Source organism: Apiospora marii, assembly GCF_038362585.1.
Source record: "Apiospora marii strain CBS 49790 chromosome Unknown utg000013l_segment0_segment0, whole genome shotgun sequence".
NCBI lineage: Eukaryota > Fungi > Ascomycota > Sordariomycetes > Amphisphaeriales > Apiosporaceae > Apiospora > Apiospora marii.
In genome coordinates, this window is record NW_027117384.1 from 1,710,807 (window position 1) to 1,732,567 (window position 21,761).

Genomic DNA, 21,761 nt, shown 5'->3' on the forward strand with positions numbered 1-21,761 from the left:
CTTATTAGATGGAGCGACGTAGAAGTGCCGGCATTGATAGGTGAGGCTGATGGAAGACGTGCCAAATAGCCCCGATCACGCCATCTGGTAGTCGAGCCGTCCCCAGCTCCAGATATTCAACCCGACCTTGAAACCCTTGCGGACCGGCAAGCCTGCGTGCCAAGTCTCCTCCCATCCCCGACCCGTCCCATCGGGACGGAAGTTCTCCCAAAACACGGCGTTGCCCGGAGCCGGCTTGAAGACGAGCCCCATCTCCTCCTCCGGTTCTTCGTGCGGATCCTTGGTCTTTCCCTCGTGACTACTACTGGAGTCATCACTACTGCCACTCGTGAATGCTGCGCATTCGACCCAGCGACACCACTCCTTCCTGAGCCCGCGACGCCGGAGGTAGGGGAACTCGGTGCCGCCGCCCTCGAGGTCCTGCGCGGCGTCGACCCACACCATGAAGGAGCTCACGCGACCCCAGCCCAGCGCGCCGGAGCCCCAGTCGAAGTGGTGGGCGTAGTGCTGGGAAGGACCATAGCGCTGCGTGCGCAGGCGCTCCAGCCAGAGGTCGTCGCGCCAGCCCTGGAATGCGAGGGCCCGGCGCTCGATGCAGCGGACAGTGTCGGCACCGGAACCGGCGCCGCCGCTGCGAGGCAGGAGGGCTACCTCCGAGTTGCGGATGGTGGCATCTTGGTGGGCCTCCGCCCCGTTGTTGGTGATGGTTGAGGGCTCGAAGAGTGGGTCGCTGCGTAGGCGTCGTCCTCGTCGTCAGTAAATAGGTACAATACTCCATGGACCAATGTCTCCGAGATCAAGGTTCCCCCGAAGAGGGAGGAGGACCCCCAAATTGGAGAGTCATTTAAAAGACCAGTTTCCAAACGCGTGTAAAGGCATGAATGCCCAATCCCAAGACGCAGCTTTAACAGAGACCGGGTCGGGATGCGCTCATATTATGGATCAAAACCGGGGCTGCGCTGGTGCTGGAGTAGCATCTGGAGAAAAGCAAACCTACCTGATGTCTCGGAGCAGCTCCCGCTCCGCCGTAGACAGGAAGTTTTCAATGTAGATTACCAAAGGGGCCTTCGATAGAATCTGAATCGAGTAGGCGTGTGGTGCGCAATCCGGCACTCTGTCGCCGGGGGCGTCTGTTGCCAGAAGGGACTCGTTGATGGCAGGGCGGGGCGTGTACACATGCGGTCGAACCCCACCAGCGGAGAAGTACTCCTGTAGCGGGCTGTAAAAGAACAGCAGTAGCGCAACGCCTACTACAACATAGGAAAACATTGTTCAAATCATAGCTGATGCTTCAGTCTGGCCTGGCAGCAGAAGCGACGAGAACAGCCACCCTTTGGATGAACCAGTCGTCGTTGCCTCGGGAGGACTGCTTCAGCCATCAGGTTTAGTGCATAGCGCTAGAACCCAATGCAGAAACAGACATGCAAACGAGATTGAAGCTGCAACATGGCGTACGTAACGGCCGCAAATAAGGATGAACATCAGTCCACGTCTGATTACTATCGCATCAGCCAACTGAACGGCCTGCTATTGCTGCTTCTTCTCAGTAACCTTGACAGGCTGTGCTACGCCATGACCTGTCCTCAAGTAAACCATCAAGAGTCTATATACAACCCAGGCGAACCCAACAACAACCACAATAGATGTCACTGTATTGATCGACCGCGATTTATCGAGGTCCAGAACAGGTACTTTCCCTTCAATCACCAATTGGTCACCAGCGGACTTTGTGACCGGGTCCAGGTGCCAGAATAGAGTACGCGGGCCGAAAAGGCCATCATATCCCAAGTTTATACGATCAAACGGGCTGCTTGGAAACTTGGTGCCTTCTTCAGCGGCGCAAGCCCAGAAGACGGCGGGATAGGGAACCCCGTATGTACTCTCACCACCATGTTGAGGGGCCTGGTAACGAAGATGAAGCGGAATTTCCGCTGTGAACCCCTCTTTTGATTCTGTGACTGGGGTGTTCAGTTCAAGCAAGACGCTCGACCCCCATATGTCCATGACATAGTCTGGCGCTTCCAGATCAACTGGTTGACTGATATACCGTAGAGCAGTCAAGTTCTTGGAGGCAAGGAAAAGGGGGTCTTCCAGTTGGTATTTGTCGGCAAATATAGTCCTAGGCAACGTGACAAGTGCGTGCAGAGCGCAAGCGGAATCTTCCATGGGTGGTCTGTTGGACTTGGACTTGATATCCAACTGCATGGTGGGGTGCAGTCCTGTCGGGGTGAGAAATTTCGACGAGAACCCGGTGCCTGCCTGCTTGTGCCGGGACGGGAACGTGAACATTGTCGGGGCTGGCTTGGAATCCTCCCCAAGGACAGTCAAGAGACCAGTTACGCCTATCTCGTGCTCCTCTAGGTGAGGAGGTTGATTTGGCGTTAACAAACCAACTTCGACTCTGTGAGAGGCGGGTGCGGAAATGGAGAGCGACTGGTCTTGCCGGCCCCAGAGAGCCGTGACTTTTACAACATGAGAGATGGTGTCGTAAGAAAAGTCCAGTGAGGACGCTTGCTTTACTGCACCGAAGCGAGTCTTGCACTCAGCGTCAGAGGATGCACAGACATACTGGACGGCGTATTCAACAAAGTCGGTTAGGTCGTAGACCGGCTGGTAATATTGTAACGCGGTTGAATGGGAGAATCGATCGTTGGGTAATCTCGAGAAGGATTTCTAGGGACAGAACATGTGAGCACGCGACAGACCCAAACACAATCAACGCGCAATAATTTACGTACTTGGGGAGAGGAACAGTCTACAGGTCCAAGTCTGCGTAAAAGCAAGCAGAGCTCATGAGCGGAAGCAACGTTGGCCCCGGTGTCGGCTTGCGGGGTGTAGAACACATGAAGCCCCGGGGAGAGGCGTGAGCTCCATGGCCCGACTGCTTGATAGGGCACCGGGCTTGTCCATCGAATGTAAAGCTCCTGGGATAGTCGCAAAAGCTCTTGAAGCTCGGCCGGTAGCTCGTCTAGACCGAGGGTGAAGCGGTCTTCGCGAACTGCCTTGATATCGGGACCAGAAAGGGTGCGCCCCGAGACCTTCAAAGACGCCGGATCGATGGCGTCCTCGTTGCGGTGGAAGAAAGTTGTCCGTTGACGCATGGCAGACCGGTTTCTACAATTATACGCGCTTGCAAGCTAAAGAAGTTGGGAGATGATCCTCTGGCTGTGCTAGTTTCTAGAGGTTTATGATAGATGATGATGTAACTGTTGTTGCTAGAGGTTGGGGTATTTGATGCGAATAGTACGGCCAAGTGTCATTGGCGCTAAGCTCCCCATCCGGTAGCTGCATCAATCAAGTGCAGGTGCCCGTGTTGAACCTTACCGACATATAGATCCTTATGGAATAGGCAGTACCATGCCCCAACCTCACGTATAATCCAGCTGTCTTGCTTCAATGACTTGGGATTATGCAGTTAATGTGCTCTGATAATCTGCATCACTGCAGACTGCCTCTTCTCGGTTCCCATATTTGTATTCGCCAATCAAGAGATACCGCGTAGCCTACTGCAACACTTGAGATCCGCCATGATGCTGAACATTGAAGATGCTTCCCGAGGAACAATCGTACCGTGGGTCCGCCATTGAAGCTTAGGGCCTACAACTAGGTCCACTGTGTTTGCGTGCTAGGTGGAAGCTTCCCGGCTGTTATCTCCCTATTTCTAGGGGACCGCCAGCAACCAGCAGCACAGTGCACTGCTGTAAGAAAAAAAAAGGCGTTGGCCTGGACCCATACTTTCCGAGCGGCGCGCTTTTGAAGTTTTGCGCAGCGCATATCTTTCTTCAAAGCTCGTTTCCGGTACTATCTTTGGTCACGGTCAGCATCGTCAAACATCAACGTTGACGCTTCAAGTCTTGCGAATTGACTGGAAACCCAGTCATATCTCCCTTCTCGATTATTCCTCCTCTTTCGTGACGCAAACATTGAGACGCATTGAGGAGATGACATGATCTGAGGACATTAAGGCAAGAGGGATCTCGAGTCTCGCTTCGGCTCCTCGCCCCCAAAACCATTTCTTTGATAACTGCAAAGACCGTCTACCTGCACGATATCGACGAGGAATTCAACATGGCAGCCCTGACTCCAGCTCAGATTGAACTGGCCAAGTAAGTTGCCCCGGTCCTGTTCTGCGCTTCGCGCTGAGCCTATGATGCTAATCTTCGAACAGCTCCCTCACCCAAGAGGAATTGCCCACCAAGCTTCGATGCGCCGTCTGCAGCAAACTCGCTGTGAACGCGTTCCGCCTTCCCTGCTGCGAAACCGCCATCTGCGAATCATGTTTGTGGCCTCAAGTTTTATCCGCCGGGCGAACAGAATAGCTGATATGAACCAGGCCAATCCACACTACCATCCTCGTGCCCCGTCTGCGAGCACTCTCCCGTCTCTGGCACCGATTGCACGATCTACAAGTCTCTCCGGACTACTATCAGGGTGTTTCTCAAGACCGAAGAGAAGAAACGCGAAGCCTCACGCCCGAAGACGATTACGCCCACTCCCGCGACGCCTTCCGACACTGCGCCTGCCCCCGCCAGCGCAGGACCATTGCCAGAGACATCCCCTGCTGATGCGGCAGCTCCTGACCCTATCAGGGATGAGACTGTGCTTGGTGAAAATGAAACATCTGGGCAAACAACTGCCATAGCCGGCCAAGACGCTGTAGATGCAAATGCTCACCCGGAGCAAGAGAGCTTCTCCAATCATGACCAGGTAAGTCCAGCTTGTTCTAGTTCTGTTGCTCGCTCGACGACTGACTTTGCGTTTAGGAATCTGCCGTAAAGGACGAAACTACCGACCAAGACAATAACGAAGGCCAGGCACCTGAAGACGATCCAAATGACCAAGCCGATTTTGAAGGGCAATCGACAGAGGAGACGGAGGAGGTTGTCGAAGTCGGCCAAAATGAGGCCGAGTCTGGAGATGCGGATATGGAAGCCGACCAAGATAACGCTAATGAGTCTTCCGAGGGAACGAACAATTTCGGCGACATGAACCAGATGCAAATGATGATGGCCATGCAAAACGGCATGAATCCGGCAGCCTTTGGCTCGTTCCCCATGATGGGTAAGCGCCCCAACTCCATGTTGCCACTCCACCATACTAAGAACGCACCAGGAATGGGTATGGGAATGGATCCAATGGCGATGCAGAACATGTTTATGAACGGAGGCTTCGGAGCGCAAGGCATGGGCATGAACGGCATGAACATGAACATGGGCATGAATGGCTTCAATGGTGGCAACAATGACTGGAACGGACAGCAATCGTGGAATGTCGGCCAAGATAATTTCAATCCAAATGCTGCTGGCATGGGAAATGGTGACTTTGGCAACTTTAACTCTGGCTTCCGTAACGGCTACAATTCAGGTAATTTTGGCCACAACCAGTACAATGACTTTGGCCGCGGCGGCTACGGGTTTCGAGGCCGGGGCCGGGGCAGAGGCTTCTATAATCGAGGCTTTGGCCGTGGCTACCACCAGCAGGGATACAACCAGCGACACTTTGGCCAGGATATGTGGGCTCAGCAAATCTCCCAAGAGAACGGTGGCATGGGCCCGAATGCGAACGGCAACGGCTCGGCAATGGAGACACACAATGCATCCAACACCGACGAATTTGGTAGGACCGTCCGTCCCGATTCAGAACAACTAGGACACGCCGTGGAGCTAACAGGAGTTGATTCCCAAGGTGATGCGCAAAATGGTGGCGGCGCAACGACAGACGCAGGCACCAACGACGATCCATCTTCCACGGACCCGTATCCCAGGGCACGCAGTCAAGGAACTGGCTCGCTACCCCCTACCACGGCCCCGGATGTACCTTTGAACGCGCCCACGGGGCCGAAAGCTATGCGGCAAGGACTGCCTAATACCAGTGCACTTCATCTTCGGGCACGTGGTTTTATGACTGATCAACAGAGCCCGGTATCAGGGCCTAATGGCTCAGTTGTGCAGAGCCCATTGGAAGATGTCCCTCCCTCGCGAAGTAGCTCTCGCCATGAAAAGGAATCAGACCCCCGTCATCCTCGAAGCGATGGTAGGGAACACGATCATAATGAAGAGAAAAGCAGGGACTATGAAGGAGACCGACCGCGTTCCCGAAGTCGTAGCCGGAGTCGAGATCGTAAGGAATCTCGTAGACACCGCCGTCATCGCTCTGAATCCGCGACTGGGGACGAACGTGAAGGGGATCACCGACGCCGTAAACATAAGAGTAGACGGCCTACACGTGATGACGATGACCACAAGAGTCGATCAAAGGATGAGAAACATGATCGGTCACGATCTGTTTCGCCTGAGCGTGAGCGCGAGCGTGATCGCGACCATAAGCGCTCAAGCCACCGCAGTCACAGGGACCGTGACAGAGAGAGAGGAGAAAGGGAGAGCGACTATGACCGACATGATCGCCATAAGAAGTCGAGCCATCGATCTCGTCATGACCATGACCGAGAACGATCGAGGGATAGAGGCCATGACCGAGAGAGGGAACGCGACAAGGATCGTAAAGAGAGGCACCGTGACCGGGACCGTGATAGAGACCGTGACCGAGAATATCGTCACCGGAGCCGCAAGACATCCGCCGAGCCTCCCACGTCGGCTGAGGGAACAGGTCAGGATTTCAACCCACCGAGTGGTCCCCGTGGCGGCATGGCGATCAGGGGCGTCGGTTCCAAGTCCGGCGCAGGCGAGTCCAAGGGCTCTTCCGGCAGCAAGTCGTCCAAGTCGCATGTACGCGAGAGCGAGTCCTCTCGGAGACCTTCCAAAGCCTCGGCTAGCGGTTCCAAAGGGGCAGCTGCATCCGGCAGCAGCTCCGGAAAGGACCCCCATACGTTGGAGCGCGAGGCGAGGGACCGAGAGCGTCTGCTTAAGGAGGCGCAGCGCATGGCCGGCTTGGCCGGTCTTGCCGGCGTAAAGCGCGGCCGGGACGCGGGCGACGATCGAGGAGGAAGCGATCGTCGCCGCAAGAGCCGTCGCAGCGAGGCCGTGTACGATGACCAGGAAGAGCGGATGCGGAGGGTCGAGGCTGAGAGGGATGGCGACCGCTGGGATTGATTGATTGGGGGCTGCTCTTTTAAGGAGATAGCAGCAGATGCGACGGACAAGCGGCTCTTGGTGGGTTATGAGCTTGTGTTTAATTGTACATATTGGACTGCAACTTGGCCGGAAGTGTGCATACTTGGCGGCGATATTGTCGCATAGCGCAGATTTCTTGACCTCATTTCAGATGGACGGGGGAGAGGGGGAAAGAGTGTAGGAGCAAACTTCTTGGAGCTAGGCGACAAGGGGACGATGTGTGACCAGTCGCGTTTGCATTGCATAGAACTCGGCGTCAGAAAGAAAAAGCTCCTGCTTCAAGTCTAATCATCATCAGTCACTCACTGGTCATGCACAGCCTGATGTGCGAGACGCGAGAAAGAAGCAGACGGTGTTCCTTAACACTCTACCTCCTTTGCGAGGGATTGGCCAGGTCGTTTTGCTACTCAACCCTTAATATACTCTCCTTACCACCCCTAAATGAAATGTCCTATCACGACTGCAAGATAGAGTAGTAATGTTTAAGAAAACCATCATAAATTTGCTGGCTATAGGACATGATGTACTGCTTGTAACGACACATACACAGAGGCAATCCCAATGAACCATAATTCCCCGTCACTCCGTTGGCAAAAAGAAAAAAAGAACGTCCGAAGACAGACAACCCAATGCAAATGTCAGACACTCTTTATATCCTCGCAGACCTGGCGAGGGCTACTGCTTGCAACAGAAAACATACCACCACAACGTTCGCTTTCACGACTAACAGGCGCAGCTGTCCTTGGAAGCATCTCCCCGGGGCCCGGTCAGGTTCACTCGCTGCTCGTCTCCACCCCGGCTCACCGCGTTGGATGCGCCGGGTCCCCTCGTGCTCTTCAGGCTGGTCTCGGGGATGGCATTGGCAATAGCAGTGAACACCTCCGAGACGTTGTGACCGGTCTTGGCACTGGTCTCGAAGAACAGCAGGCTCTCCTCCTCGGCGTACGTCTTGGCCTCATCGGTGCTGATCTTGCGTGCATCGCCCGATTCGTCGCCGGCGCCTCCGCCCGCGGCACCGCTGCTCTCCTCGTCCTCGTCCTCGCTGCTGCCGCCGGCCGCCGCCGCCGCCGACGCGTTGGTCAGATCCAGCTTGTTGCCCACGAGGGCGATGACGATGCCGGGCGAGGCTTGGCGCTGCAGTTCGGCGACCCAGTGTTTCGCCTTGATGAGGGATGTCGGCTTAGTCAGGTCGTAGACGACGAGGGCGGCTTGCGCATTGCGGTAGTACATGGGGGCCAGGCTGGCGAAGCGCTCCTGGCCTGCTGTGTCCCAGATCTCGAACTTGATGGTCCGGGTCGGGAGGTTGCACTTTTGTGTTAAGAAGGCGGCTGCATCATAAATGGCATCGGTCAGCATACTTGTATTTCCTCGGAATCCGGGGCGGCTCAGGGATGCGCATCATTGCGAGAAGTATATCTGGAGGGGTGGCGGCTCTGATGCAGGAGTGGAAGGGCATATCTCACCTCCGATTGTGGGCTCCTTGTTCTCTTGGAAGTCATTGTTAACAAAACGCAGGACGAGAGAGGACTATTTGATCTTGGTTAGCCGACTGCAAGGTGTAAATGGTGATAGATATAGATGACGAACCTTTCCAACTGCAGCCTCTCCCAGCAGCACTAGCTTGACGCTGCTGCTGGGTCTCGGGGCGCCCGCCGAATCAGCCATGTTTTACTGTCTCTTTGACAATTCGGGTCGTGTGGTGTTTGGTTTGCAGTTAATGTGGCGTGGCAACAAAGGACCGCGGTGTAAGTGTTTGCATGCAACAATAATAACAATAGCGTGGGGGAGGCAGCGACAAGATTAGATGTATTGATGGTGTTGGCAAGGTGTGTGCCGGGGCCAGATGGATGGTGAGAAGACGGGGAGCTCTGGCGGCGGTTGCATGGAGGCTTTCAGGCAGGTGGATAAGGCAGGTGAGTTTGGGAATTGGCTTCATGTAACATGACGACGTCCTTGCGCCAGGCGCCAGACTGCTGACTGCTGCTAACCTTTCCGAACCGCTCTAGCCTGCTAGCAATGACTGTTCCCTGTAGGATGACCAAAGTGACCTGGCCGAAGGCCCTGTAGGTACCTTTCCGCCGCCCATCTCTTTGGTGCTTATGCGCTATGCATCAGCTGGTACATGGAGGGGGCCCAGCCAGGTACCTCAAACGTGCAATGCGCTGCCGCTCTCACCGTGCTCTCGGTGCATAATTGGCTTATCTAGCTGCCTGCCCATAAATGTTGCGGGCAGGCGACACGGGCAAGAGCGATCGGCGGGACAAATGAATGGCCGCCTCTCACCGCCAAAATTTCTCTTTGGAAAAGGGCCCCGCTACGAAACCAATCTACAAGCGTACGGCAGAAAAAAAAAGTTCCCTATCGCCAGTCAGCGCGCCTAGCCATTCGTTAAGCTCGCGAAAGCGCAAATCTTGGTCTACCAAAGTGTCTGATCGCATTCCAGCAACCCATTTATCCGTACAACTGCAATACATCATCGCACTCCCAGTCTTCGACTGGACGGCACGGCAATATGGCGGCGCCCCATCCTGCCCGAAAGCAGTTGTTCGATGAGAGCGACGACGAGTCCGATGGAGGAGCCAAGCTCCAGGTGAACAAGGAGTATGCTGCACGGTTCGAGCATAACAAGAAGCGCGAAGAGCGACAGAGATGTACGAGCACACCAACCATGCCGAAGTATTGAACCATAGCTAACTAGATTTGTAGTGGAAGAGAAGTTCAAGACCAGGCAGACTAATGGAGGCGCCATAAACGACGGCACGGATGATGAGGAAGACTCCTCGTCGGACGAAGATGAGGACGAGGACGGTTTCCTCGCCACTGAAGACCTCGATGCCCAAATTTCTGCCACCCTACAGGCCATTCGCAACAAGGATCCCCGGATTTACGATGGAAAGTCCACATTCTACAAGCCAATCGAAGAGACCCCCGAAGAGGCCGCGGCTTCTGCCAGTACTACGAAGGAGAAGCCTGTTACCTTGAAGGACTACCACCGGCAACGAATTCTAGCGGGAGACACTGGTGCAGATGAGGAGGAGGAAGCAGCAGCACCCAAAACCTATGTGCAGGAGCAAGCCGATCTCAAGAAGTCTATCCGGGATGAGATTCAGGCCCAGCTTAACGGAGCCGATGAAGATGACGAGGAAGACGCCGATTTCCTCAAGGCCAAAACGGGCGAAGCGGAGAGGGTCAAGCGTGAAGTCGACCAGCAGGGCGTGCACCATTCCAGAGCTGCGAAGGTGAAGCCGATGACTATCGACGTCGAGGAAGCCGATAAGAACCCAGAGCTATACCTGTCCAACTTCATGGCCGCGCGCGCTTGGATGGCACCGGGCAACAACTGGAAAGCTTTCGACTCGGATGACGAGGAGGAGGACACCGTCGGCAAGGCCGACGAGTGGGAAGTTGCTTACAACCTACGATTCGAGGACCCCAACAAGAGTAACGAGGTCTTGCGGTCGTATGCCAGAGATGTTGCTGCCGCCAAGTCAGTCCGCCGAGAAGAGAAGACGGCCAGACAGCGCCAGAGAGATCAGGAGCGAGAGCAAAAGGAAGCCGAGAAACGCGAGCGCCGAGAGGAGAAGGCGAGATTACGAAAGCTCAAGGTCGAGGAGGCCGAAAAGAGGCTCAAGCAGATCAAGAAGGCCGCCGGTCTCTCTGGAAAGGAGTTGAAGGAGGAGGACTGGGTCAAGTTCTTGAACGATGCCTGGGATAACGACAAGTGGGAGGAAGAGATGCAAAGAACCTTCGGTGATCAGTACTACGCCGAAGGAGAGGGCGCCGGTGAGGGAGAGGGTGACTCGAAGAAGAAGATCAAGAAGCCAAAGTGGGATGATGACATTGACATCAAAGATCTGGTGCCCGACTTCGAAGAGGAGGAACTCCCGAAGATCGATCTGGACGAAGACGAAGGCGAGGCCGCCGGCGAGGAGGAAATAGACGACGAGAACGAGGATGCCCCGGCTTCGAAGCGCCAGAAGACCACGAAAGACCGCAAGAAGGAGAAGCTGGCTAGCCAGAAGGAAGCGCGCAAGGAGCGTGCTAAACTTGAGGCCCTTATTGACTCCAAGATGGATGTGGACCATGAGGTACTGGCTGGTCCTTCCAAGAAGTCCCGAGCAGATATGCCCGCATTCTCCTATCGACAAACCTGGGCAGAGTCTTACGGCATGACGGCGCGGGATATCCTGATGGCTGATGATGCTGCTCTCAATGAGTTTGTTGGGTTGAAGAAGCTCGCCCACTTCCGGCCGGACGATAAGAAGGCCAAGGACAAGAAGAGGCTCGGCAAGAAAGCCCGTCTTCGACAATGGCGAAAGGAGACCTTTGGTCCCGAGGCTGAGCACGATGGGCCTGTCTTCTCACTTGGCGATGGTCCTCAAGAGGGAGAGGGGGCCAAGGACCAATCTCAGCCGAGTAACGACGTCGTGGAAGGTGGGTCCAAGAAGCGCAAGCGGTCCAAGAAGAATAAGAATACTCCTGCGGATGAAGCCGAAGCATGAGAGACGGTTTACTTAGGTACACATTGGTTCATGGATTGCGATCAGTAGCGGTCTGTCGCCGCCAGGAGTTCTGTAGCTTGTATATATATTTACAATAGGGATGGACGAATTTTTTCAGCTGCACACCAAACAGAACACACATACAGGTATCGTGTATTTCGCTTTATGATGGTCACTTGAGGGGTAGGCTGGGTCTTTCTTACCTGCCTGCCTTCCAACCTGTACTCTGATTGATTTAGTGGTCTATGGAATCCAATGTGTGGAATTGGCGATAGCTACATACATACTTGGTAAACCAAATGCAATGCGTGCATAACGATAGATACTCACTCTGCGACCCTTGCCTATATTGACCCCGGCTTTGCTACGTTATAAATTGCCTCGTTTCGTTATAGATGATCGCCATGCATTGAGCATTGAAGATTGCTGACCCGGACCGACCTAGCGCCGACCTGAGCTAGCCAGCTAAAGCACTACTAGCCAGGCTAGCCTAGACCCTACCAAAATCCAAGCCTGGCGACCAGCGACCCAGCCCAGCTAGCTCATGCTGTAGGGAGCGCCTGCTATTCGTGCATGGTTCCTGAATGTCCCGTTGCTTGTTCGGCTGGGGGGAGAAAACAAATTTCATAAACCCGACCTGGTCGTCCACATTACCATTCTCACCACTTTTCCCACCTCACCACTCATCTCTCTCCTTGATACCCCATTCACATACACAAATTCCACCCCCGGAATTCCTCTCCAGTCGCCATCATGTCTGTCCCGGCCTACGCTGATATCGCCAAGTCGGCCAACGATGTAAGTTAAGCTCCGGCAACTGCAGCTTTTATGAGCTATTATCCGCCCACCCATTGCGAGACCGCCCGACAGAAAAAAAGCCCGAGTCGGTCAACAAGGTGGCCTTTTGCGATATGCCCAATTGCCCAATTGGTTCGAACACATGGCTAACATTGTATCTGCATAGCTCCTGAACAAGGATTTCTACCACCGTATTGACGCCTCTTGATCCCTCTTCCCCGATTCGGAGCCTCTAACATGTGTTATCAGTGTCGGCCGGTACTATCGAGATCAAGAGCAACACCCCCAACAATGTCGCCTTCAAGGTGACCGGCAAGAGCAGCCATGAGAAGGCTACCAGTGGCGTCGTAAGTAGCAATTCCACCTACAGTCGCATCCGTCGAGGGTTCTGGCTCAATGGCTCTGTTGAGGAGCCTTTGCGATCCTGCCCGACAGAGCGTCCAACTTCTACAAGAACCAAAACTAATGAATGTGTCATAACAGATGGAGGCCAAGTGGGCGGACAAGGCTCGCGGTAATTCCACCTCTCCTTCCTCTTCTGCGGAGTCAACAGACCTCGATGTCACCCGAGAAAAGCAAAAACCACCGGATGGGCGCCGCAAGAGACCTCGGCGACAGCCAGGAACTACACTGTCAGCCTCGGTCTCGAGAATTGCGGTACCAGGACCTCGTGCCTGGCCCATCAATTTCGCCATACTCCTCAGTGATTCTTACCCGACACAACTGCTGACTATCATTCGCCTATCAGGCCTTACTATGACCCAGACCTGGAACACTGTCAACGCCCTCGAGACCAAGATCGAGGCCGCTGATGTGCTCGCCAAGGGCGTCAAGGCCGAGCTCATGCACGGCTTCCTGCCCACCAACTCTTCCCGCAGCGCCAAGCTCAACCTCCACTTCAAGCAGAGCGCCTTCCACGGCCGCGCCTTCTTCGACCTGCTCAAGGGCCCCACTGCCAACATTGATGCTGTTGTTGGCCACGATGGTTTCCTCGCTGGTGCCTCCGCCGGCTACGACGTCCAGAAGGCCGCCCTTACCGGCTACAGCGCCGCTGTCGGCTACACTGCCCCCTCTTACAGCGCTGCCATCACCGCTTCTGACAACCTGAGCATCTTCGCCGCCAGCTACTACCACAAGGTCAACGGCCAGGTCGAGGCCGGTGCCAAGGCTACCTGGAACTCCAAGTCTGGCAACAACGTCGGTCTTGAGGTTGCCAGCAAGTACCGCCTGGATCCCCTCTCCTTCGCCAAGGTGCGTTTCTACCCCTCTAACCCCCTATCAGGAGACAATCACTGACCCCCAAGCAGGCCAAGATCAACGACCGTGGTGTGGCCGCGATCTCCTACAACTGCCTCCTCCGCCCCGGTGTCAACTTCGGTCTCGGTGGCTCTTTCGATACCCAGAAGCTTGACCAGGCCACTCACAAGGTTGGCGTCAGCTTCACCTTCGAGGGCTAAATTTACGTAATCACGTAATTGAATGTACTTTTGGGGGAGCGTTTTGGGGTGTAAAATGACTTAGGTTAAGAGATACCAGGGCTAATCGCCACCAATTTCCTCTTCCGCATTGTATTCCGTACCAATCAGAGCAGACGACAGATAGATCTCCTAGCGCTGGGGTGTGTCTCGTGTGTAAAATAGAGGATTCGGATACACTTGGGGCAAAGACTTGGCTTAGTGATTAACAATGATTTAGACCATGTGCATTTGTTGTGATGTCACTGTATAATGTTTATACTTCGCATTGGGTATTTACATTGTTTTCCGGCGGCTTGTGGCATCTAGTATAAGGTATGTTCTATAAAAGGCCTGCTGCACTTCAGCTTTTGGCCTTTTTCTTCTGTTCTTTGGATATGGGGCCCCAGAAGACGCGATAAATGCCCATGGGTACCAGGAAGCTGGTGAGCAGGATTCCGCCGATGACGAAGAACATGCCCGTGGCCCCCTGCTCGGCCTCGACGTCGACCTCGCGCCCGTCCATGCGCATGCGCCGCCTCGTCGTCCTGGCTTCCTCGGTCCGGCGGCCGGTGCGTTCGTGGCCCTCGCGGTCGAAGTGGGGAACGTCGTCCTGGGAGCCCTTGAAGGGGTCCTGGCCCGGGCCCATTCCCCCGCCAGTCGCCCACGTTCCATCGTTTTCTCCTCCCGGTTGCCGTTGCGATGATGACGTATCACTGCTGCCGCTGCCACTGGCAGCTCCCCCCGTAGAACTGTCGTGCGCCGCGGACCGCTTGGCGCTGTGGGCGCCCCAGCCCCCGCTGCGGTAGAAACTGGGCGGCGGGCCCCGGAAGGCGCTCCGGCGCTTGCTGAGGCCCGAGGCGGGGCGGCCGCCGGCGGGGTTGGTCGTGGTGCTGCTGTAGGAGCCGCTCCGGCGGCCGGGGTGCGCCTCGTGGGGGTGGTGCAGGTTTAGCACGTCGCGGTCGTAGCGGGTGCGCTTCTCGGGCGAGGAGAGGGTCGTGTAGGCTTCGCTGATGCGCATGAAGCGCTTCGAGGCGGCGGGGTCGCTGCGGTTGTGGTCGGGGTGGTGGGTTTTGGAGAGGGTGTAGAAGGAGCTTGGGGGGGAAGGGGATTAGTTGCTGGGTTGATTAGGTAGGCTATTGGATGAAAGGTGACCCGGTAGGTTGAATACAGGGGAGGGAGGGGAAGGTTAACGCAGGGGTTGGGGCGTAACGTGAGGTACATACCGCTTGATGTCGGCGGGACTCGCACTCGTCGGCAGTTTCAGAGCTTCGTAGTGGTTGGTGGCCCGGTCAATCTCTTCATCGCGGAGACATCTCGTGGCGTGGAACAGTCGCTGCTTCTGCTGCCGAAGCTCGGGGGCTTCTTGCGACGGCGACGTCGACGACGAGGCCGTCAGGAACCGGTTGGGATGGGGACGGGCCCCGAAGACCATGAGCGGCGCCGGGCATAGGGCCGGTATTGGGAGGGCTGCGATGTACCGGAGTGGCATGCCTCATCCCGGATGTGTTGCTAGATGTACAGTCATGGGAATTGGCGGAAAACCAATCAATTGATGGCAGGAAAGTCCGAACTTTGGGAAACTTTGGAGGCAATGATGGGATTTGGAAAGCTTAACAGTGACGACATTGAATTGCTTGGTGCCATTTCTGGCTCAAGCTTTCATGCAGGGGGGGGTGTCCCCATCCGATTGACTGGGTGTGGCTTGAAACGGGGTGGCTTGACGGGGGGTGATTTGCAGATGACTAATGACCTGCAGCAACGTCTCAACGTCTGTTGTCAGGGGTTGCTTAACTCAGGGGCTTGCACACGCCGGTAAAAGTTACAGTAAGATGGAAGATTGAAGAGGAAAAAAGTTAGACTGTGCGCTGGACGTGTTGAATATGCTAGATCCGAAGCACATCATACTAAAGTGGCATGGCCAAGTCTGTCTGTCATTGCATCCTCCTGGGTTGAAAGTCGGATCCCTGGTTCGTGACCGAGCTCTTTGGTGTTGCATTTGTGCACGCGGGATCAATCGGTCTAGATATCTTTGGTTCGATTAGATGGATCAATATTACCTCGAATATATGGAGCATAGGACGGAGGAAAGCTCGGGAACGGGTCGTTCAGCGGTGAGAGCTTGATATACAGTTGCACACCCTGGACTGTGCGTGCCATAGGTTGACTGAAAGTTATTTAGTGATGATTTGTTTCTTGGACTTCTTGCTTCACTTGTTAGAGTAGCACTCATCGTTGCCCACGTTTCCTTCATCTGTGTTGACCCCTGTATTCAATTATATCTCGAATTGTCAGGTATTTATGTCACTTCTAGCTGCAATCTCCTCTTCGCAGTAACAACAACCCAACCAACCCTCCCTTCCTTACGCCCACCATCACTCCGCAACAATATCCTGAGCATCACATCAACATGCAGGCGTTCAAGACCCTCATCGCCCTGTGCCTTGGCATCACGTCAGTGGTTGCCGATTCCAGCAGTGGCAACTTCACCTTGAACTGCCCCATCTGGTTTCTCTCGGATGCTGGAAATCAACTGACTGCCAAGTGCAACGACGACAACTGGATGCCCACTTGCAGCCAGCTCGATCTCAACCAGTAGGTGTTATTCGATCGATCGACCATGCTAGTCTTATGACAGCGTGAAGAAGAGCCACTAACAGAGCCGACTGCAGGTGCCTCGAGAACAAGGACGGTGCTCTGAACTGGGCTGCTTCCGGCAAGGCATTTGACAACGGTTGCAGCTCTTGCACGCTCACAACCAACGCCAACATCCACTGCTCGTGCCTGTCCAGCGATGGCAAGAACAGCTTCGATGCTGTCAAGGACTTGAGTAAGCTGGCACCTACATCACTTCGGCCTTTGAAACTGAGACTAACGCGTATTGTCCTGCAGACGAGAACGTTTTCAGCCATAACGGCTACCTGGGCTGTTTCGGCTTCCAGGGGGCCAATTGCACTCGCAGTTCTTGATTGTCTTTGTAGAGCTGCGACCCGGTCCTGGGAATCGTTATATGTTTGGTCAAGGGCGAACACTCATGACGGAATGTTTCCAACGATCAGAGGTAATGGATGTGCAGACAAGCGGTGCCATACTACAACTCTAGGGGCTTGTGTCTATGTAGGCAGTTCAAGATCATTCAAGGGTTTCCTCAACAATGAGTGGGCATTGAGTACGCCATAGGCAGGATGCCATAGCTGATGAACAAGCAACAGTCCAGAAAGCTGTCCATGATTCGTTTTGAGTGGCGATTCAAAGTCATACGCAAAGACATGGTAAACAATTGGTGACAAAGAGCCTCACAGATGTAGCTAGACACCAAAGCATGTATTGAGACTGTCAATTGAAATTTCAAGGCCCACGTGAGGGTCTGCGTGAATACTGAGGCCTACTGGTTTCCCTTACAGACGATAACTGACATGGAGTTGGCCTCGTCCTTACGATGTTGATAATTTCCCGGGGACATGAAATGACGGCATTAATCCGGTTCGTACATTACATTTTGGGACCTTTGCCCTGGATATATTTCTTCCGGGTTCAATAACAACAACCAGCAGACCTGTTTAGTACCATTGAATAGAACCAGACCACTTGGATTCCCAGGCAGGGTAAGTAATTGACTAGGTACCTACATGCATTTACCTAGGCATCTCATGGCAGTGGGACAACGCAACAGGTAGCTCTTAATGATTCAGTGACTACTACAGCTCCTAGGAACCTGTTCCCCACGACTACTACCTTGACCTGTTCCCTGCATTGGTTCAACTACCTACGAGTGGAATAATTTGTTTCCTCAACCACCTCAACATATCTCCAGTGTTGGTTCATCTACTGACGAGTGGAATAACCTGTTCCCCACGACCACCTACCAATGGAATGATCTGTTCCTTCCATCCCTACAAAACATCCACCCAATCGCATCATCATTATGCCTGTCTCTGCCCTGGACGCTCCCCATCCGAAAAAGGATGTCACGCAGCGTAATGCCGGATCATCTCGTCTCTTGAAGCTTCCTTTGGAGGTAGGTCTCAAGTCCTTTCACATCATCATTACACTTAACTAATCATAACAGGTCCGTCTCATAATTTATGAGTACGCCACTGAGGTCGACGGAGATATCCGGCCCAGACAGGTGACACCAGGCTCCAATAAGTTCATTTTGGATTTGCCAAGCAAACTGGTTGTCACCCAGCTGGCCCGCACTTGCCGGATGATCTATCATGACATGCAAGCCAAACCGGTCTTCTACCGTGTTAACCATTTCGTTTTCTTGCAACGGAAGGCTTTACACGTCTTTCTGGCCGCCATCACACCGGCACGAAGAGGCAGCATCCGCCAAATCACACTCTACGAACATTATCACACTGTCTCTGGCCGCCGAAGAATTGGCCAGGATGGCGAACTGTTGCCATTATTGCAGCAATGCTCCGATCTTCGGCAGCTTTTCTTGCATGTGAGCTCTACAACGGTACGTCGGGGCTTTCACGATCCCCTCGCCTTGGTAGGGGAGGAGATCGATTGTTTCTTGGAGTGGTTGGCCACAATGCAACAAAGTAACGAATTCTCTTTCCTGAACATCCCGGGATTCAAAATTACACTCGACCGTCGCCTGATTGATCTAAGTGGACGCGGCGCTTTCCCTGGAATCAACGGAATCAACGATAACATCTTGAAGGTGGAAATTGACACAGATTGGAGCCCTACTACGCTAAAAGGCAACCTTGCCGAAATGGCACGCCAGCGATTCGGAGCAACGATCATGAAGATCGGCGCAATTCTCTCCCAAAAGCCCGCGGCCGTTTCAGAGGCTACGAGCGAGCAGCTTATGAATAGCATCGCAGCAGCCGGTATCCATTTCCCAGGAGAAGACCGGGTTCATCTGAACCGTCTGGGCAGTGGCATTGGCTCTGTCTCCTCGCGGACACGGCAGCGTTGCAATACGGCCATGCTCAACGCCTCCAGTGGTACGATCGAAAGAGCAACTGGCAAGTACGATGCAGAGGGATTGTTGACCGCACAGTTTTCTATCCATGACATTAGATCGGTCGAGTCTGGAATAGAGTGTGAAATCTCTCACAGTGGGGAACCGAAGTCCTGGGAACCACTTCACGCCGTGGTCACGGTTTCAGGCATTCGTCAGTTGCAGCGAGTGTACAAGAGAAAGCTAAGAAGATTGGAGACCGGCGACAACCAAGTGATGGAGAGCCTGCCACGGCCTGGGGATATCGTACATGTCATGGATGCATATATCAACGACCCCGGAACCCGCGGACATAAGCTCCTCCAGGAGGCCTACCGGCGCAACTGGGCGGAGATCCAAGCGACGTACGATGGGCTAATGAAGTATTGGGCGCTGAGGGACAACGAGGAAGACCCTCGATCCAAGGAGACGAAGACCTCGAGGCCTGTTACGCGCAGCCAACGAAAGAAGTGAAGGATTGGGTACGATGCGTCCCCGGATGGAGTGATATTAAATCACCAAGGGCAACAGAAGGCATCACGATTCGGGCGAGGAGTTTGCATAACATCTGACCTGTCTTTGGGGTTCTGAGATTTGTACAATGTAGATTAGAGACCGTCAAGTCAAGGGCGGCTAACAGTGCTGATGTGCGCATAATATCAGCATAATCAGAGCCTTGCATCACATATTTTCCATTGAACATTTGCCAGGGGAACGTGACAAATGGGACAGGTACCTAATCACTTACTCAAGTTGATTAATAAATAGAGGGAGCATAAATGGTATTCCCTTCATCGCGAATAATCGATAGGCCGGTTTGTCTAATCGTGGAAACAGCGATTTCGCCATCCAGAGGATGGAATAACCATATCTAACCGTGGGGTAGCTGTGGTATGATAATAACAGGCAGATACTTACTGCAATTGTTGCCTGTTCATTAGGGCCACATTCTGTTGCTCAGTTCTGATACCACTGAGTGAGGAACGACCAGTTTACCTGCCTTGATATCTAAGGTAATCAAGCAACCAGCCATTCCACCACGCGGCACTCACCCTACACTCACCTTGACCTTTTGATCCTACTTAAATTCTGGCAGGTACCTATCTAACCTCTCATCTGTTTTCATTCAATGCATCTCTGCCCAACCCTGATCTTTTCACCTTCACCTCGGTGATCCTGTCATAACCCTTCTTCACCCACCACCCTTCCACCAACTCTCGCCGACCTTTCGCCAATCTACCACTTTCCTGCCACTCGAGATAATTCAAGCATCACTTTCAGCGTCCATTTCTGGTGCCTTGCCTAGGTTTGACCTGGTCAAGCAGAGGCATCCTTGACGAACCTGCACTCAGAACGTCTACTTGCCTAATGTCACCATGCCTGTCATCGCTGCCTTAGATGCTCCTCACCCCAAGCAGGATGTCACCCAGCGTAATGCTGGGGCATCTCCTCTCCTCAAGATTCCTCTGGAGGTAAGTTGTCCATTTGCGAGAAGGCAACCTTCATAAGAGACTAATTTAATATGCGCAGACTCGGCTGATGATCTACGAGTTTGCCGTTGCGGTTGATAGGCCTATAACTCCTATTCAAATGGGGAAAGGGTCCAATAAGTTCGCCCGGGCAAGCAATTATTGGGGTGCCGCCTTACCGTCGTCTAACCTGACCGTTACCGACCTAGCTCGCACTTGCAGGATGGTTTATCATGATCTGGAAGCCAAACCTGTATTCTATCGCACGAACAGCTTCCATTTCAAAGAGATTGGGCCTTTGCACTCCTTTCTCGCTGCCATTACGCCAGAAAGAAGATCTAGCATACGTCAAATCGAGGCCACAAAGTCCGGTCATATATATGAATACAATGACTATGGCTTCTCCGGTTGGAATGATTTTGGTAAGGTTATGCCGCTGTTACTCCAGTGTCACGATTTACGGCAGCTAAGCATTCGGATTACGAATAATGACGTCTCCGATGATCCTTCACATTTGACACGGAGAGTGGGAGGCTCACTGGATCGTTGCTTGGGGCTGATGACGGAAACACCGTACGACGATACGAATTCCATCATAAATGCGCCAGGTTTCCAATTGATACTGGACCTCAAGTTCGACGCCACTTACTGGCCTCGCAACCAGTTTTCCCGCATCGACCACAACCTAACCATCGGTCCTGACTGGAACAGTGATGAGTTGCAAGGCAATCTCGCCACGAATGTTAGGAAAGGTTTCGCAGTCCAGATTGCGAAGATCGGGGAGGCTATGGCATCAAGAAAAGCATTCTTGAACAAACACGACATAGCCAAAACAGTCAAGAGCGGACAGGTGAAAAGAAGCATCGGTGCAGCTGGCGTCCACTTCCCGGGTGAAGAGAGAATTCATCTTAACCGCTTGGACAGCGATATTGGCAGCATCTCATCTCGGACTCGTCATCGTTGTAATACGGCGAATATCAATACCGCCACTGGTTCAATCGAAAGAACGGTTGGCAAACATGACTCACAGGGGGTGCTGATTTGCGACAACTGGACAATACTCGATATAAGAGTGGTCGATTCAGAAATTGAATGCCAAGTCAGTATCGGATGGGGAGGACCGACGTCCTGGGAACCGCTTCACACGGTGACCACGCCCCATGGTATCCGGGAATTGACGAAGGTATACAGAGGACATCTGTACTCAGTCGCGACCTTTGAAGAGGTAGTGCAGAGCCTGCCACTTCCCCGAGATATTGCACCCCTCATGAATATCTATGACACCGGAGACAAACTGGACAAAAAGAGCCTGGCGGTTTACCAACGTGAATGGGCGAAGCTCCAGGAAAGATACGAGACGCGAATGGAGCAGTTGGCGTCCAGAAACAACCAGAAAGCCTCCAAAGCCCAGCAGACGGCCAAGAAGACGAAGAATACCCCTCAGTCTACCAAGCGTGGATAAGGAAAGAAATGCAAGGTTGTTCACAACACGGTCCCGACCGGAACGACCC

At 53.7% G+C, this 21,761-nt stretch overlaps 10 protein-coding genes across 10 annotated transcripts; 6 read left to right on the plus strand and 4 right to left on the minus strand.

Annotated features, from left to right (window-relative positions):
* Positions 1 to 75: 75 nt before the first annotated feature.
* PG985_015666 (uncharacterized protein) lies at positions 76 to 1,269 on the minus strand (the record flags this gene model as incomplete). Its single annotated transcript, XM_066835432.1, has 2 exons — positions 76 to 730; positions 998 to 1,269. 2 exons carry the CDS (start codon positions 1,267 to 1,269, stop codon positions 76 to 78), a joined length of 927 nt encoding a protein of 308 aa, XP_066676635.1.
* A 258-nt stretch (positions 1,270 to 1,527) lies between these two features.
* Positions 1,528 to 3,101, minus strand: PG985_015667 (uncharacterized protein; the record flags this gene model as incomplete). Its single annotated transcript, XM_066835433.1, has 2 exons — positions 1,528 to 2,610; positions 2,739 to 3,101. The coding sequence occupies 2 exons, from the start codon at positions 3,099 to 3,101 to the stop codon at positions 1,528 to 1,530; spliced, it is 1,446 nt and encodes a 481-aa protein (XP_066676636.1).
* A 967-nt stretch (positions 3,102 to 4,068) lies between these two features.
* PG985_015668 (uncharacterized protein) lies at positions 4,069 to 7,049 on the plus strand (the record flags this gene model as incomplete). Its single annotated transcript, XM_066835434.1, has 4 exons — positions 4,069 to 4,106; positions 4,169 to 4,278; positions 4,334 to 4,707; positions 4,764 to 7,049. The coding sequence occupies 4 exons, from the start codon at positions 4,069 to 4,071 to the stop codon at positions 7,047 to 7,049; spliced, it is 2,808 nt and encodes a 935-aa protein (XP_066676637.1).
* Positions 7,050 to 7,793: 744 nt separating this feature from the next.
* On the minus strand, positions 7,794 to 8,761 carry PG985_015669 (uncharacterized protein; the record flags this gene model as incomplete). The annotated part of the gene is made up of 3 exons (XM_066835435.1): positions 8,658 to 8,761; positions 8,534 to 8,597; positions 7,794 to 8,398 (listed from the first exon to the last, which is right to left on the minus strand). Exons 1-3 carry the CDS (start codon positions 8,733 to 8,735, stop codon positions 7,794 to 7,796), a joined length of 747 nt encoding a protein of 248 aa, XP_066676638.1. The 5' UTR covers positions 8,736 to 8,761.
* Positions 8,762 to 9,582: 821 nt separating this feature from the next.
* On the plus strand, positions 9,583 to 11,572 carry PG985_015670 (uncharacterized protein; the record flags this gene model as incomplete). The annotated part of the gene is made up of 2 exons (XM_066835436.1): positions 9,583 to 9,721; positions 9,777 to 11,572. 2 exons carry the CDS (start codon positions 9,583 to 9,585, stop codon positions 11,570 to 11,572), a joined length of 1,935 nt encoding a protein of 644 aa, XP_066676639.1.
* Positions 11,573 to 12,325: 753 nt separating this feature from the next.
* Positions 12,326 to 13,827, plus strand: PG985_015671 (eukaryotic porin/Tom40; the record flags this gene model as incomplete). The annotated part of the gene is made up of 5 exons (XM_066835437.1): positions 12,326 to 12,370; positions 12,537 to 12,561; positions 12,620 to 12,717; positions 12,854 to 13,621; positions 13,678 to 13,827. The coding sequence occupies 5 exons, from the start codon at positions 12,326 to 12,328 to the stop codon at positions 13,825 to 13,827; spliced, it is 1,086 nt and encodes a 361-aa protein (XP_066676640.1).
* A 361-nt stretch (positions 13,828 to 14,188) lies between these two features.
* PG985_015672 (uncharacterized protein) lies at positions 14,189 to 15,259 on the minus strand (the record flags this gene model as incomplete). The annotated part of the gene is made up of 2 exons (XM_066835438.1): positions 14,189 to 14,918; positions 15,051 to 15,259. 2 exons carry the CDS (start codon positions 15,257 to 15,259, stop codon positions 14,189 to 14,191), a joined length of 939 nt encoding a protein of 312 aa, XP_066676641.1.
* A 975-nt stretch (positions 15,260 to 16,234) lies between these two features.
* PG985_015673 (uncharacterized protein) lies at positions 16,235 to 16,793 on the plus strand (the record flags this gene model as incomplete). Its single annotated transcript, XM_066835439.1, has 3 exons — positions 16,235 to 16,419; positions 16,497 to 16,654; positions 16,717 to 16,793. 3 exons carry the CDS (start codon positions 16,235 to 16,237, stop codon positions 16,791 to 16,793), a joined length of 420 nt encoding a protein of 139 aa, XP_066676642.1.
* A 956-nt stretch (positions 16,794 to 17,749) lies between these two features.
* PG985_015674 (uncharacterized protein) lies at positions 17,750 to 19,255 on the plus strand (the record flags this gene model as incomplete). The annotated part of the gene is made up of 2 exons (XM_066835440.1): positions 17,750 to 17,842; positions 17,894 to 19,255. 2 exons carry the CDS (start codon positions 17,750 to 17,752, stop codon positions 19,253 to 19,255), a joined length of 1,455 nt encoding a protein of 484 aa, XP_066676643.1.
* Positions 19,256 to 20,157: 902 nt separating this feature from the next.
* On the plus strand, positions 20,158 to 21,712 carry PG985_015675 (uncharacterized protein; the record flags this gene model as incomplete). Its single annotated transcript, XM_066835441.1, has 2 exons — positions 20,158 to 20,253; positions 20,312 to 21,712. The coding sequence occupies 2 exons, from the start codon at positions 20,158 to 20,160 to the stop codon at positions 21,710 to 21,712; spliced, it is 1,497 nt and encodes a 498-aa protein (XP_066676644.1).
* Between the last annotated feature and the right edge of the window lie 49 nt (positions 21,713 to 21,761).